Source organism: Leptopilina heterotoma, unplaced genomic scaffold, assembly GCF_015476425.1.
Source record: "Leptopilina heterotoma isolate Lh14 unplaced genomic scaffold, ASM1547642v1 Lhet_243, whole genome shotgun sequence".
NCBI lineage: Eukaryota > Metazoa > Arthropoda > Insecta > Hymenoptera > Figitidae > Leptopilina > Leptopilina heterotoma.
In genome coordinates, this window is record NW_025110958.1 from 744,364 (window position 1) to 761,070 (window position 16,707).

At 30.0% G+C, this 16,707-nt stretch overlaps 1 protein-coding gene across 2 annotated transcripts in view; it reads left to right on the forward strand.

Moving 5' to 3' along the window:
• The window catches only part of LOC122503089 (protein expanded), a 133,773-nt gene that overhangs the window by 72,338 nt on the left and 44,728 nt on the right, over positions 1-16,707 (forward strand). For both annotated transcript variants that reach the window (XM_043613513.1, XM_043613514.1), the window contains exon 4: positions 5,495-5,594. In XM_043613513.1, the coding sequence (XP_043469448.1) occupies positions 5,495-5,594 (100 nt within the window). The remainder of the gene's footprint in view (positions 1-5,494; positions 5,595-16,707) is intronic.

Genomic DNA, 16,707 nt, shown 5'->3' on the forward strand with positions numbered 1-16,707 from the left:
CTAATTTTGCTCTCAATTCTTTTATTTTATCGTCCAAATTTTGGCTAATCGCGAGATTCGACTCTAGGGTATTGTCTTCGATAATCATAATGTTCGTAGCGCGACTAAACGCATCGACGTGCTTCATCTTCTCCCCGCTTCTGTGTTCCAGAGTTTTATCGTAATTTTCAAGCTCTGCGGACCACCTGCAAACTCGCGGGTTTATCTCCTTTTTATCCAAGGTCAACTTCAAAGCATTACAATCAGTTACTATTTTGAAAACGATTCCTTGTAAATATATTCGGAAACGTCTCAGAGCATAGATGATGGCGAGAGTTTCGAGCTCGAAACTGTGATACCTGGACTCCACTTCAGTGGTGCGTTTCGAAAAGTAGGCAATAGGGTGAAAGTGGTTATCCCTTTTCCTCTGAAGTAAAACAGCACCAAATCCAAGCTTACTGGCATCACAGTGGAGCTCGGTTTCGTCTTTCGGATCATAAATGCTCAAGACGGGAGATTCCATGAGATTGTTTTTTAGTATTTCAAACGCGTCGTATTGTTTTTCACCGAATAAAAACTCGACATTTTTTCTAAGGAGATCATATAATGGTTTCGCGGTCAGAGAGAAACCAGGCACGAATTTGCGGAAATACGCGCATAATCCAAGAAAACTCTGCAACTCGCGAATATTTTGTGGAACCGGAAAATTGCAAACTGCCTCAACACCCCGATTGGTTGGGCTTATACCCCTGGCAGAAATTTTATAACCAAGATATTCTGTTTCTTTTTCCAAAAATTTACATTTATCTAAACGAAGTTCGAGTTTATTTTGAACCATTAAAGAAAAACATTTTTTTAAAACTTCCAGGTGACGCTCAACATTATCTGTCGCTATTAAAACGTCGTCTAAATACGTTACTACGTCACCCGACTTAATGAGTTCTGTAAAAATTTTATTTATAAATTTTTGGAAAGTACCCGGGGCTGTTTTGAGCCCAAACGGCATTTTTAGATATTCATAATGTCCAAGCGGAGTGATGAAAGCAGTGTACTTGACAGAATCGCGGGCCATATTAACATGGTGGAAACCATCTTTTAAATCGAGTGACGTAAAATAACACTTGCCTCGCAATTTATCAAGCAGGTCTTCGATTAATGGAAGGGGGTAGTTTTCCCTTAATGTGATTTTATTTATAAAACGGTAATCAACGCAAAGTCTAATTTCTTTATTTTTTTTCTTTGTCAAAACTATGGGTGAAGCGTAAGGAGAGTCGCTCTCTCTAATAATACCCCTCGCTAGCAAGTCATCGAGAATTTTCTGCAATTTTTCTTTCTCCTCAAAAGACAATCTTCTAGGTGCAAAATATATAGGGTGATCTTTTGTTAAACGTAAAACTAATTCGACTTCGATGTCTGGATTTTTAGGTTTTTCTTTATTATAATATTCGTCAAGAAATAATTGCTTTACTTTTAAACTAACGTCAGCACCGGCATCAGGATTAATTTCTAAAAAATCAGTGATATTATCATTACCCGTACAAATTGCAAAAATTTCCCGAATGACATCAGCTTCTTGCTTCGGCAAGGCCATAAGGCCCAAATTAAATTTACTAAGTGCGTCGCGACCTAGTATCACAGATGCTTTCATCGTTTCATCGGGGACTACAAACAATTTAATTTTTTGATCGATGTCATTAAGTCTTACCTTAACCGTTGTCATACCCAAAATTACCAATGAACTGTTGTTGATTCCACTGTATCCCTGATGTGCATCTGGTGAGTAGAGTTGCATATTTTCCTCCGGAACAAAACTTTCCTTTGCAAAACTAATTGGGCTACCGGTGTCAAGTAATGTATCCAATGATAGAACCTGATTTTTATTTCCCAGCTCGAAGGTGAAGTCAATCGTTCTGAAGCATTGTTCATTCAAGGTTGCCAGGTGATCAAGGTTGTCATCAGCTGTTTTACTAGCATCAAGGTCAAAATCTTGTTCCTCTACGTTGGCGATTTGAGGTTGATCCTGATGTTGACTTTTCCGATTAGGACAATTTTTTGATTGATGACCCAATTCGAAGCACTTGAAGCATGCTCCCGGCGGTCTCTTAGGTAATCTACAGTCTGTAGAGACATGTCCATATTTGCTGCAGTTGTAACAGCGCGTCGACGATCTAGATTTCACAGATGTCCTTTCTTTCGCCACGTTGTCACTCGAGTTATCTTCAGAATTGAGGACCCTAGGTGCTGCTTTATTCTCGCGACTAATGCCTTGATTTTCTTTCAGAGTCACCTTTTCGAAAGCGCTTAGAAGAGCTGTTTTAGTTTTAAATTGTTGCATCCTAGCCTGATTACGCAATGATACGTCTGATATTCCGTCAACGAGGTAGTCAATCAACTCCTCTTCAGCAATTGGGACAGCATTTGCTAGGATCAACTTTTCGTGAAAATAGTCGTTGAAAGATTCGGAACTTTTCCACATTCGACTTTCGAATTTTCTACGAAGCGTCAATCTATCCTCTCGATGATCAAACATAGACCCCATTTCTATCATAAGGCTGTCCGGAGTCATTCCTATGTATTCAGGCTTGGAATGGAACCAGCGAAGAGCTTTTTCCTTAAGTTTAGATCCCATTAAAAGACGTCCGAACTCATCGGTTAGTTTGTATGTGTCCTTCAACAATTTAAATTGATCTCTCCACTTCCTAAAATCCGCTCCGTTGCCATCAAATTCACTCAATAAGTCTTTAATTGAATTTATGTTTATATGAGGTGTCGGTTGTATAGACGCGATAGAAGGGGACGAAGTACGCATGAGTTCTAACTCACGTCTTGTGAGTTCAAGTTCTCGTCGTGTTAATTCATTTTCCCTGCGTAAAAATTCAATTTCCCTCTGCTCTGAAGTTACAGTCTGTTGGGTATGTAGTGGATTTCCACCAGTCAATTGTCCCTGTCGCCGCTGCTGTGCAAGTAAAGCTGAAGCATCTTCCTCATCCTCGAAATCGTCCGGTTTATCAGAAAGAGTGGACTCATAAACCTCCTTTAACCACGCATCAGTGGGATCGTTGTCTTGTAACCTTCTGATAAGATCCCCTTTATTTCCAGAGGTATTCAGTCCATAGTTTGCGCATAATTCTTTCAGACGGGCTACTTTCAGTTTGGTAGGATCCATTCTGAGGTAGTTGACTGTCGGGGCGTCACTCTACGGGAACACGAGACCAACTCAATTTTCCGGCACTGGAAGGGGTATCTCCCACTACGTGGGACTTCTTACGAGTTCACAAGAGGTGGGGCACCAAGATGTTAGCGTCGATCACGATTCACTCGAAAGCGCCACTCGCGTTCTTTTTCACCAACTAATGATAAGAATAGGCGGGATTAATTACGCGAGGCGTCTCTCTGGTCGGCCATTGTGGGAAAATGATATGCCACTTTTCTTTATTTTAGAATTTCTCCACTTTCAAACTTGGGACCACCACCACTTCACAGAAAATGTAATACTGAAGAACATTAAAAGCACTTACTCCAAAACAGAACGGAGAAAACACGGAAGTCACTTTTAAATCACAGAATACGAATTCATCGCGTCCGAACACGAGGCTCGCGAGAATTGATTTAATATAATTGATATCTACGGCGAATAAAAGGCCAGAAAATTTTTCTTAGCGGTAAAACACTTGGGTAAAGGATTAGAATCCCACTTCTGACTTGTAAGGATTAAAAATGAAAGAGTCACAATTATAGACAAATAGATTTATTATAACTTCTTATAAAACGTGTCAATCTACCGGAAGATCGCCGTAGACTGGAGTAATCGGGAAGAACCGATTCTCCCTTCGTTTTTGCCGAATTGACAACGAACTCATGACTCATCACTTACAAATGTGTTAATTCACATAATTTCTCTCTAACTAAGCCGCTACAATCTATTAAATTTTTTTTAAAAACTAAGCCACAAACAAAAAAAGTTTATTAATTTTCAAGAAACGTCAAAAAAATTCTTGAGTTTGCCTTGTTTTATTAAAATTAGCATAATTTATTATTATTTATTATTATAATTATTATTAGCATAATTTAAGGGTAATTTTCCGTTATACTTAAATGCCTAACAGTTATTGTAATGTAATAATTCTTCATAAAAATATGCCAATTTTAGAAGTTGATTAAAGCTTAGCTAACTTTTTATCAAACAAATTTTTTTATTTTACTAAGGAAAATAAAACTTAGCTTAGACGACTTTGGAAAAACAGCTGAAATTTTGCTTTAAAAAAAGTGGCCCCAAGGTGACCACAATTCAAAAATTCACTGGAAAATTAAAAAAATAGTTGCAAAAGTCAATTTAAGGTAATTTTATTTGAAATGTACATATTGTTTTTGGCTTATAATCACAGAATCATTAGTTGCAAACTCTGTTTTTTGCTTATAAGAAGCTATTCTAAAATATTGTTAATTATTTATCCTATTTCATACATTAAAAAATAAATTATTTTATTATTCATCATAAAATTTTCCAAATCGATAAAATTTACATTTTTCATAATATATTTTGATAAATATTACATCGTAAAAAAATTCGAACGTGATTTTACATAAAAACGCATGGTGGCCACCTTAGAGCCAGGACGACATTTTTTAAAAGTTATCAAAAAATTGCATAACACACAATTTTATCCATATTCATTTATAATATTATTGTATTATATGTAAACAAAGTTTAGAACTTTTAAACTATAAACTGTAATCACTTTAAAAACAATGGATTCAAAATTTTTTTTACCGAAATTTAACGATGTCTCTGTTAGAAACAAATGCGTTTAGTTATCTACGTCTAAACATAACCAAAAACGTCGTCTTTATAAACAGTGAAAATAATCTGAAGCATTCAGTGCTGACAAATAATGCACAAGAATTTCCCTAGGGTGGCCACCTCTACCCTAAAAATAAAAATATATTTTTGGCTTGGTTAAATGCCCTTAAATCTATCAAAAAATGAAAAATTGAAAAAAATTAAGTATGTTCCAGTAATTTTTGTTAAATTAAATAAAAATGTGACTTGGGGACTTTATAATTTCGTGGTTACAAAAAGTATAGCAATATTCAATTAAAAAATAAATAATTTGAAATATGCAGATAGAGGTGTGATTTTATTTATAAAGATTCATGTAAATCAAATAAATTTTTTTGTTTAGCTGCATTTTATCGAAAAATGAAAAAAATTTTATAACATATTATGGTAAAATTAAGTAAAAATTTGGTTTGTTAACTTTAATTATACGCGGTTAAAAAAAGTAAAGTAATATTTTATTTATTAAAAAATAAATATCTTAAAATTTTTTGATTTTTCGAATTTTTAAAAAAGCATGATTTCTTCCATTTTACTTCAAATTTTTAAAACATGTAAATAGAATAAACCTTCCTTGAGTCGATATTTAATTAAATAGTAGTGCTGCATTATATAGTTCTTAAAAAGTTTACAATGTTGAAAAAATATCTTCATTAAAGTGTTTCTCTTTCTTTTCAGACCAAATCGCGAGTAAAAGAAGTTTATGCGCAAACATGTTTGCTTCTTGGTCAACAGGGCATGCGAGACTGCGAACTTTTTGGACTAGCAATTCTTTCTGGTGAGTTTTAAATATATATATTCAAAACTAAGGTTTTTTTAGTAGATTGCTATTGCTACCTTAAAGCACATAACTTATCTGATAATAAGATTCTAGTTAAAAAACGATAGCAAAATTATTAATTATGGCAATGCTATATTTAAGTTTATGTGAATAGTGCTAAAAATGTCCAAAAACAAGAAGAAATGTTTAGTTGTATAACCTTCATTTGTTTCGGAATTTAATTTAAGATGCCGAATATTGTTTTAATAGATTTGCAAACATAGGCAGGTAGTTACAATTTTATCAGTTAACAATGACCTCCATTCATTGAGAACCGAAGAAGGACGCGCCTAAAGCAGAACTACAGTAGAAATCAATTTCCTGTTTGCAGTCAAAAATTTATGTTTATTTGATAATTATTTGTCCATAAATCCATCAACATCGAGCTCTAAATCAAAGAGTTTTAAAACATTTAATAGACGTCGCTTTATGTCCATAAAGTTGAATACTTCATTTGTAATTAAAAATTTACGTCTCTCATTGAAGTTTCGAATATTGAAAAAACTTGGCGTGAGATTGTTCAAAAGTAATCTTTGACAGGCAGTCAAGGATTCAAAAGATGCTTTTGCAAAAAGAAAAATGCGATACAAAAAGATGTAGCTGCAAATAGGCAAATATTTTATGCAATTCTAAGTGCTATGGTAGTGGCCCACACAATAATAAATGAATATATTTTTCGTATGTTGCAAAACCATGATATTGATTTTTACTGTGACCAAAGTGATTAGGTGATTGTATTTAATTACCGGTTAAAGTACACAAAACAGAAAATTCATATAAAATAGTAAAATTATTTACCTTAACTAATTACACTTCCACGTTTTAGAAAAATTGTAATACCTTCAAAAATTATAAACGCTTATTTATATTATTAGGCTTATTCTAAAAGTAATTTTCTACACAATGTGAATAACATGCATGCATGCATGAATTTGTTTTTTTAAATATACAAACCGTCAAGACTACAAAAAAATTGAAAAAATCTGGAATAATTTATTTTTATTTAAATCAAAAAGAAATTAAAGATACAAAATTTATTTGAATTTTAAAAATTATTTTTGAATTCAAAAAATTATTTAAAAGTTAAAGAAAAATTTTTGTACAATTTTCTGATAAATAATAACTGACTGGTAACCACCTTTGCACTTTACATATCAATATTATTTATTTATTTTTTTAAGTAGTAAACGGGACTATGCCCTTTCGTACAAAGTAGACTTAATACTAATTTTATTGCACTAAGCAAAATTACTAAATATTATCAAAAATGAAACATAAGTGGCTGAACTTAAAAATAGTGAATTACATATCTCTAAAAACAAGCTGACGCAAAAGTGTGTGAAACCTCGTAGAGTTACGATAAAAAAATCAATATCATTAACATCATTTGCTTCTCTATACTAAGCCTGGTCATCAAAGAATGATTTCTATAATTATCATTACATAGAGAATTAAGAAAAATACCTAGAAGGTCTTAATGGCACACGTAAATTAATTAGTGATATAAGTGACTGACAATTTAAGAATCCGTTAAATAATTTATATAAAAATGATAAATCTCTATACAGGAATCTCAAAGAAACCCTTGGTATATTCAGCACAGAACGCAAGCTGCAGTAATCGCATGAGCATGGAAGTCGAATGGTATGTGATGTTGACGCGCAATGAAACGAAGAAACCTATTCTGAATGCGTTCAAATCTTATAATATTATAGGTATAATATGGTACCCAAATGACTATAGCATACTCTACTATTGATCTGATCAATGAAAAATACAGAGTTTTTAACGCTGATAGATTATGAAAAGCAGATGCATTTCTCATTACAAATCCCAGAGATCTCAAAAATTTAGAGATAACTTCGGAGATATGTTCATTATTATAATTGAGATCTTTACCAATCAACACCCCCAAATCTCGAACCTGAGTCACTCTATTCAATTCACTTGAACCTTCAGTATAACAATATACAAATGTGATTTTCCTCGCAAAGGAGATTACTACACTTTTATCTAAATTAAAGGTCAAATGATTTTTCTTACACCAAACTATAAGAAGTTTTTAGATCCAACCTGAGCTGTTCAGAATCGAGACATGGGTTATTTGCATTAATTGCTTTAAAAAATTTCAAATCATCTGCGTACAACAAAAATTTAGAATATTTAAAAACAAATTTTATATCGTTAATATATAAGACAAATAATAAATGACCGAGATGAGACCCTTGAGGGATTCCCGAGGTAGATTGAAACGCATCAGAATAGTCATGTTTAACTCTCACCATATGAGGTTTATCTGTAAGATAACTTTTTAAAAAATTAATTAAATTTTTAGACATGCCCATGATTTTCAGCTTGTGTAAAAGTATGTTGTGATCCACCTTATCAAAAGTTTTAGAAAAATCCACATAAATTGCATCAATTTGTTTCCCCATTTCAAGATCTAACGCAAGTAAGTTTGTAAACAAAGCAAGATTAGAAATCTATGATCTGCTTTTAACAAAACCATGTTGTTCATCGTTAATAATATTTGATGTAGCTAAATAAAAAAAAAACATGTATTAAACTTTTAAAAACTTTTGGTATAACGCTAAGAATTGTTATAGGTCGATAATTTGCAATGTCATTTTTGTTTCCACTTTTATATATCGGTACAATAATGCCCTTTTTCCATTCATAAGGAAACATATACAACAATCTAATGATAAATTAAATAAAATATGTAAAGGCTCAACCAAAGAATATCAAAAAGAACGAAGAAATGATGGAGGTATCTTATCAGATCCCGCCCCCTTACTGATATCAAAATTATTTAATTTAGATAAAATTTCCTCCCTTGAAAAATATATACTATTTATTTTAAATCCATCAAACCTGTAACATTAGAAGTATTATTTAAATCTTGAAATGGCGTAGTATAAACAGAGCTAAAAAACGTAGCGAAAAGGTTTGCAATTTTGACAGGACTATCACCTGACTCATTACCAAGATTCATAAAATTAGGCAAACGTTGATTTTTCCTGTTAATGTTAACATATTTCCAAAATGTTTTCGGACAGTGAATTATCGAATTCTCAGTATTAGAAATATAATTATTATAGCATGTAATTGACAAATATTTGCATCTTGATCTCAAATCAGAAAATTTTAAGTAATTATCATTTGTTTTAAATTTTATATAATGAACATACGCAATCTCTTTTTTAAGAACTAGTTTTTTAAGTTCAAATGTAATCCACGGAGGATAACTGGATTTATAAATAGCATTCACAGGAACAATTCTGGTAAAAGCACCATACAAAATATCATAAAAAATATCAACGGCGTCATCTACAATGTTTGTATCTAGTTCTTGTTTCCAATTTATTATATTCAAATAACCGATCATCCCTGCATGATTACAGTTTTTAAAATCAAATTTTAAATCAGTGTGTTCCGAACTTTGCAAGAGCACGTGTTTTATTGAGAAATTAATTAATAATGATGGTTTATTAACTACATTTTCATTTATTCCATATATTGCATAAATTTTATTTTATTTAAAGCTCAATAACTTTTGCTCATCTTATAGCGGTTAAAGGCATTATAAAATTTTTTATGTAACTCGGGGTATTATAGACACTTTGCGTACATACTAAGTTCCTTCATGTAGCCCAGCTTGTCAATAAAGTGACCATTATTGACCTAGGGTAATATTAATAAAAATCATTAAAAACCTTGCTCACAGGTCAATAAAGTACTCATTATTACCCAATTATTAAATTGATCTAAACAATTTTATTAAAAATCGTCAAAAGAAATCAATTATTTAAAAATGTTTTGATAAAATTCTTTATGAAAATTCAATTATAAGAAATAGGTATTTAATTATTAAATAAATGATTTATTTTTGCATTTAAATAATTGAATTCTGGTAAAAGTTTCTAATAATAATTGATTTAAAAATAAATTTCAGTTAAAATTTTAGATTTGAATATTTATTATTCAAATAATATTTGAATATTAAAAGCATTATAGCATGAATTTTAAGAATTAATTGAATTTTGAAAAGGTTTCAAATTAAATTCATACTTATAATCAACAATTCTGTAGAATTAATTATTTTAAAAAAGTTTAATTGAATTTTTTTCTGAAATTATTTAAATTTTTTATGTTTTAATAAGTATTCAATTGAAGATTTTCTGAATAATTAAAATATTGTAAAATTGAATTGTAAACAAATGGATTTAAAAATTCTCAAAGAACTTTTTTAAAAATTATACTCGGTTATCTTTAATTTATTATAAAACATGAAGAAACCGATCACTCAGAGTCGAAGACACGGAGTAATCAATTTCTTCATGCGTTTTATGATAAATATTGTAATATGTTGTTAAATTTCAAAAAGGTTTGAATTTGAAATTTTTAAAAATCTTGATTCCTGTGGAAAAATTATAATGATCAAATATTTATTTGGAAAAGAAGTTATAAATATTTTTGAATTATTTGAGAAATAAAAATATTATTAAATTAAAAAATAGTAAAAAAATAAAGAAGTATAGGTATAATATTATCTATAAAAACATATCAAAAAAACAAAAGCATAAACAAAAGTCTAACTTCAAGTGTGGACAGACTGGACAGAATACGACGATTATTATAGTTAATTAATTACAGGAAACTAGGGAATAAAATTTGAATGAAACTTTTCTTGAAAATTATATATCTTAGTACATGATGATGCATGTAAAAAATTTTAACTTTGAAGCAATGTTCAACATTTTTACGTACCGATCTTAATTAGAAAAAATGAAAAGATTAAATAAAAATAGTGTTTCCGAAATTAGCAATAAAATATTAAAACTCAAATTAAGAAATGTGAGATTCATGAGTAATCTTAAAGTCTTTCTGCATGCCGTAGTCACTGCTCTCTCTCTCTCTCTCTTCCTCTCTTGCTCCCTTGTAGTGGCCTCGCCCTTCATCCTTCGGTAAGGCTGAAGCCGGTCCAACTGGTATTCCCACCTTGGACCCTTGTTGTCTTCTTGAGGCCCTGCGGGATCTGACTTCCCTTCTCTTCGTCCGCGGACATTCCACCAACCCCATCAGAGAGTAGTCGTATCGAGTTGGAGGTTTTTGAGGTGCGCGAGGCACGGTACGACAGGAAAAAAGTGCACCTGAAAAACCAGAACAAGTACAAAAAAGGAGTCTCACACATGCACGAGTCGCGATATCTCAAAGCGCATACGGTGAACAGCGAACTATATAATCTTGTGCGTACTTCCTTTCTTCTTTTTCTTCTCTGTTTTTTGTTCCTTCTTCTTTCGCCTCTTATTTTTTTTGTTTATTTTCCCTGTACTTCTCTTTTATTTATCTGTCCTTTTCATCTCCACTTTACCATCCATTCGACTCACCAAGTAAAATGACATGGGCTAACCGCTGGCTGGCTTCAATTTCGTAATCACCAATGTATCTGGCTTCGTTGGTCGTTTGGCTAAAAATAGAAACTGTAAGGTCGACCCTGCTGCGAGATGTTCGAGAGCCTCAAGGGTTCGTTCGGAATTTTCGGCACGAATCTTTAACGGGTGTAACCAATTCCCACTTCCGCACACATTACACCTTACGTTTTTAAACCATGTTCTTACTTACAGTAGTACCTACTGATTAAGTGGAACGCTTGAGTTTACTTTTCTTCATCTCAATTTCTTCTCATTAAAAAATTGTCTCGAAATAAATATAAATATCTCTCTAACCGTCTGATTGTTTTTTTTATTTCAAGTAAGAGAATTAAAATCGCCTTATTCTGATTATTATCGAGAAGAATCGTAACTTTATGATTTCAGTATTACATTTTAAGCCTTCTGTATAAAAGACTAGAACTGTACATAAAAGAATTAAAAATCTGCAATAAAAATAAAGAATTTATAAGAAAATAATTAAACTAATACATTCAGACAAGTAGTTTTTCATACAAATTTTACTCAAACGTTTCGAAATTTAAACAATTTTGTCAGTAAAAGGAGTTTAAAAAAAATAATGCAAGGAACATTAAGAATTAACGAAAATAAATATCTGTAGTAAATTTAAAATAAGAATATCAAAAAACAAGTTATTGTATCCGTCAAATAAGTTTTTAATTTAAACAGTTTTTTAATTAACCCATTTAGTCCCAAAAGTCCGTTTTTGTCCAAAATGTATGACCTTTCATTTAGGCATTGTTAGAAGTTTTAATTTTTTCGCAATTTAAAATGGCGGCTTAAAAATGTCCGACAAAATATCTAAAATTTTGAATAGTCAGAAAAATAAATTCTAGACCCATTTTCTCATCACAAATGACTAAAAATAGTATACAAATAACATCTATGATAAAATTTTATCACTATGACTAATTTAACAATATTTTAAACAGTTTTTATAAACAAATAAATTGTTTTTTTTAAAGTCACAAATATTGAAAAATATTTGTTTGTTTACATATCGCTCTTATTTTGATAGTTGCAATGAATGTTGAGGATAAAAATTGTTTAACATTAGTATTTAACAATGTTATGTACAAATTAAGGGGCCGTACACATAATACGTCACGCGGCTAGGGGGAGGGAGGGGGTCTGAGAATTGTGACTAAGTGTGACATGGGGGAGGGGGGGTGAACTCATGTGTTACGTCACAATCTTTTAAATTCAAAGATTATAAGAAATTATATGTGACAATGTCACTTTTTCTAAATAAAACAAGTTAAAAATGCTTTAAACTATTTAATATCTATCATGTACCTGTTTAACATCTATTGGTATATTATTTATAATATGATAAATAATATAAAAGAATTGAAAATAATTGAAGCTGAAAAATAGTGTCTTCTTCCACCGACTTTTTTACTGTTCTCTAAATGAATCTTTGTGATGAAAATTATTGACCACAATTATTTAACAACTTTATAAACAATTGTTATAAACAAATTTCAAATTAACAACAAGTAAACATGTAAAAATTCCGTTTTCTCTTTTACTATTTTTTTCTATAGGATTAATAAATCTTGAAACTTTAAATGACTTACTAATATTTTTCAATTAAGTTATAAACATTTCTTGTAAAAAAATTATACTTTAACTACTATTGAATATAAAAAAAAAGTTTTTTCTTTTAATATCCTTTTTTCTATATCATTTCTATGTGAGAGTAATGCCAATACCAGCACTTTACCTTCAGTTATTGTAAAAACATAATTTGTTTACAAGAATTGTTTATAACTTTGTTAAAAATATTTAGAATTAAATTTAAGTTTCAAGATAAATAAACCCTATAGAAAAAAGGATATTAAAAGAAAAAACTGTTTTTTTAAATTCAAGTGTTTTTAAAATGTATTTTGTTTACAACAATATTGTTTATAACTTAATTGAAAAATATTAGTAAGTAAATTAAAGTTTCAAGATTTATTAATCCTATAGAAAAAAATAGTAAAAGAAAAAACGGAATTTTTACATGTTTACTTGTTGTTAATTTGAAATTTGTTTATAACAATTGTTTATAAAGTTGTTAAATAATTGTGGTCAATAATTTTCATCACAAAGATTCATTTAGAGAACAGTAAAAAAGTCGGTGGAAGAAGACACTATACCCATATATTAAACTAAATAAAAAAAATTTCTTTCTATATTTTTTGTTGTTAATATAGAAGAAATGACGACTTTAAAAAAAATCTCGAAAATCTGGTTGACATGATATCTCCAGTCAGAACAGACGAAAAAACCGCTGCCAAGTTGTAGGGGAGAGTAGGCTACATTGAACCAGCGTCAACAGTGAACCACTTCAATTTTCTGAGAAATGACTGAGTGAAATTTTTTCTTATTTAATATATAAGTTAGTTTTACTGAAACAAACTATGTCCAAAAATTTCGGGCACGCAGGTTTATTATTTACAAAGAAAAACTAAAAAAACTGTTTTTCACGTACAAAACAAAAAATTTGGTGGAATTATAATGACGTTTTTTTATTGAAATAGGAAGTTTTAAAAATTAGTAAACTTGCGATTTATTTCGCTTAGGGTGTCAACTTCAATATTCCGATGTGATAAAGAACTTTAAATCTTACACAAATTTATTAGAAACAATTTTTGTTGTGAATGTCATGTGAATACAGTGAGTGCGGCATCATTGAACCACCCAAAAAAGCAAAGAATTTTCAATTTTAAGAGTTGTAAAATTGTCTGCTCTACTAATTAGTAAGCAAAATACTGGAAGACATGCTTTCATCACAATTGTGAACGAAATAAACTCAAACTGTCACTTTACCTACCTAACCTGACATCAAAATATATTAATCTCCTATATTAACAAATAATAACTCTTTAACAACAATTTTCTATTTTTTTGAGTGAAAAATAAGATTTTTCACAATGTGTAAGTGGAAATATTATTTTTGAAGTAAATTGTAGTGTTTTATTAGAGGTGGTTCAATGTAGACACACATCCTTCAAAATAAGAAAAGTGTGACTTGTTAGAAAAAAATTAAATTTAATTATTTAATCATAATAATTTGTGTTTGTAACGTGTGTATTAACTAAAGGAAATTAATTAATTAATTAATTAATTTTCTATTCTTCAGCTTAATTTTGATACAAAAACCTGATCGAAATTAGTAAAATTTTATTAGTTCTTGGACTTTATAAAATACCCGGTTCAATGTAGACTACCCTCCCCTACATTTTTATAATTTTGGTGTTCATTTCATGAACACTTTGCTTTCTCATAGAAATAATAATAATTGAAATATAAGAATTACTTTTAATAAAAGGGTTAAAAATCATTAAATCTTGGTCCAAAAAAGTGTTTTTATGTATTCTATTATATGGTAATAATAGTTTAATAATTACACATAAGTTAATAAACAAGAATGTTGAAAATGTGATATTTTTCACAATTTTTGATTTTTCAAATACCAATAATTTCATAATTTCGGACCGAATCAGGTTTAAAAATAGGTCAATCGAAGCGTTTTTAAAAAACTTTAATATCTGTGGCTAATATGGACGAAAAATGTTCAATGAACACGAAGAAAAAGGAACAGTTGACACATCCAGATACATGGATATGACAGCCATATTATATTGAAAAATACGGGATATCCATAATTAAGGTTGCTGCATCCATATTCTATGCTGGCTGTATATTGTTGGAGCAGCAAAAGATCTATGGTTGGGTGATCCATAGTAATGGAAATGGGAAACAAAAAAATTAGAATCACTCAATTAATTAAATTCTATGTCACTTGAGATATTTTATACACATTTTTGTTAATTAATACACACCACTTATTGAATAACCGCATATTTACGAAATAAATTATTAACCGATGGGGGAGACGCGAACCCTAGACCTAACGCATACTAAACACTAACGCTATCCACTACACTATACACACAACTACAATATTTGAGCATATAATATTCCTATATACTCTACACATATTTCATGAAAATGAATTTACATAAACACTAATAGACAATAAAGATAATAAATAATAAACAATTATAACACTATTTATACACAATAAACTCACAACGTGATTACATAGACGTGACAGGAAACCGACGCGACGGACAAATTGAGACGACCATTTTTAAATGGATGCCATGATAATGAATTGTGCGCAACATGTATCGAAATTTTGAACTAACTATGGATCTCCCAACCAAAGTTTATATGGATGAGACAGCCATATGTGTAAATCCATAGCATGAATTGTAAGCCCAACCATGCCTATGGATGTCACATCCATATTTGATTCAACATTATAATATGGCTCCCTCATCCATTGAATATGGAATGTGCTTCCATTCTGAAAGTTGTCTCTTCCATTGAATTGGATAACACAACAATATTCTGATCAACAATATTTTTATGGATATCTCTTCCAGACCTTTTCTTTCCGTGAAGGCTCAAGAGATGCGTCTAAAAAAACTCTACAAAACTAAAGAAAAACATTTATAGGTGTCTTAACATTTTTTTAAGTTATGTTCAAAAAACGTTGTTTTACAAAATTAAAAATGCAAAAAAAAATAGTTAAACTTCATGAATCGAGCTGAAAATACTCTCATTTTATGTCCCCCGAGGAGACCTACAATTTAAAAAAAATTTAAGGCTTTAGCTCTTTTCCGTTCTGAGATATTGAGGCAAATGTAATGTTTGTACACACACACACACATCGGGACAATTTTTTTAAAATCCGTTTTTTGGACTTCTGAGGTTAAATTACATCGAAATATTTATTTATTTATAACATTTATACGGACAGTGCCCACTCGTACATAAACTACTAAAAGATTAGGTATAATGAAAATAAATTTATAAATGTGCCAAAAATCACAATCGAAAATTTTGCTAATACAATCCTTCCTCTATGAGGAAGCAATTTTTAATTGTTTTTGGAGATTTGTTGAAAGTTGTACTTTAAAATATAATATAAAAATGTTTTTATTGAATTTTACATAAAATATGCTGTTAGAATATAATCCTTTTAAATCCGAGATTTGATTAAAATTCATTTTTTTAATTATTATAAAAATATTTCTTCTTTACAACATGTCATTTGAAAAAATTTGTTATATTTTTATGGAAATTAAATATGCAGTATAAAAGTTTCATATTGAAAGCGTTATTAGTGAATATTTCTTTAAAATATGTTCTTAGTTTTTGTTTAAGAACTCTGATGAGGAAAACTTGTTAACATAATTAAAAAAAGGAAATGAATTTGAGTCGAATGGTTGACTTCTTATTCTATATAAAATTCAATAAAAACTATTTTGTGTTTTAATTTTCTTCTTCGTATCTATAAACTTAAAAACTCATTCTAACCTTTAGATGATAAAAACTAGATAATCTAATCTTTTTCTTAATACAATTTCTAATTTAATGTTTGTAAATAAAGAATGCAGCATGAATGTCCATATACCCAAGAAATGCCACTAAAGCGAAAAATTTATAAAAAATAATCTGACGGTCAGATCTAGGGGTTTTTCGTCTCAGCACTCTAGATCTTTATTATTTATGTTAAATAAAAGCAATTTCTTCATTAAAAAAAATTTTTTTTATAAATA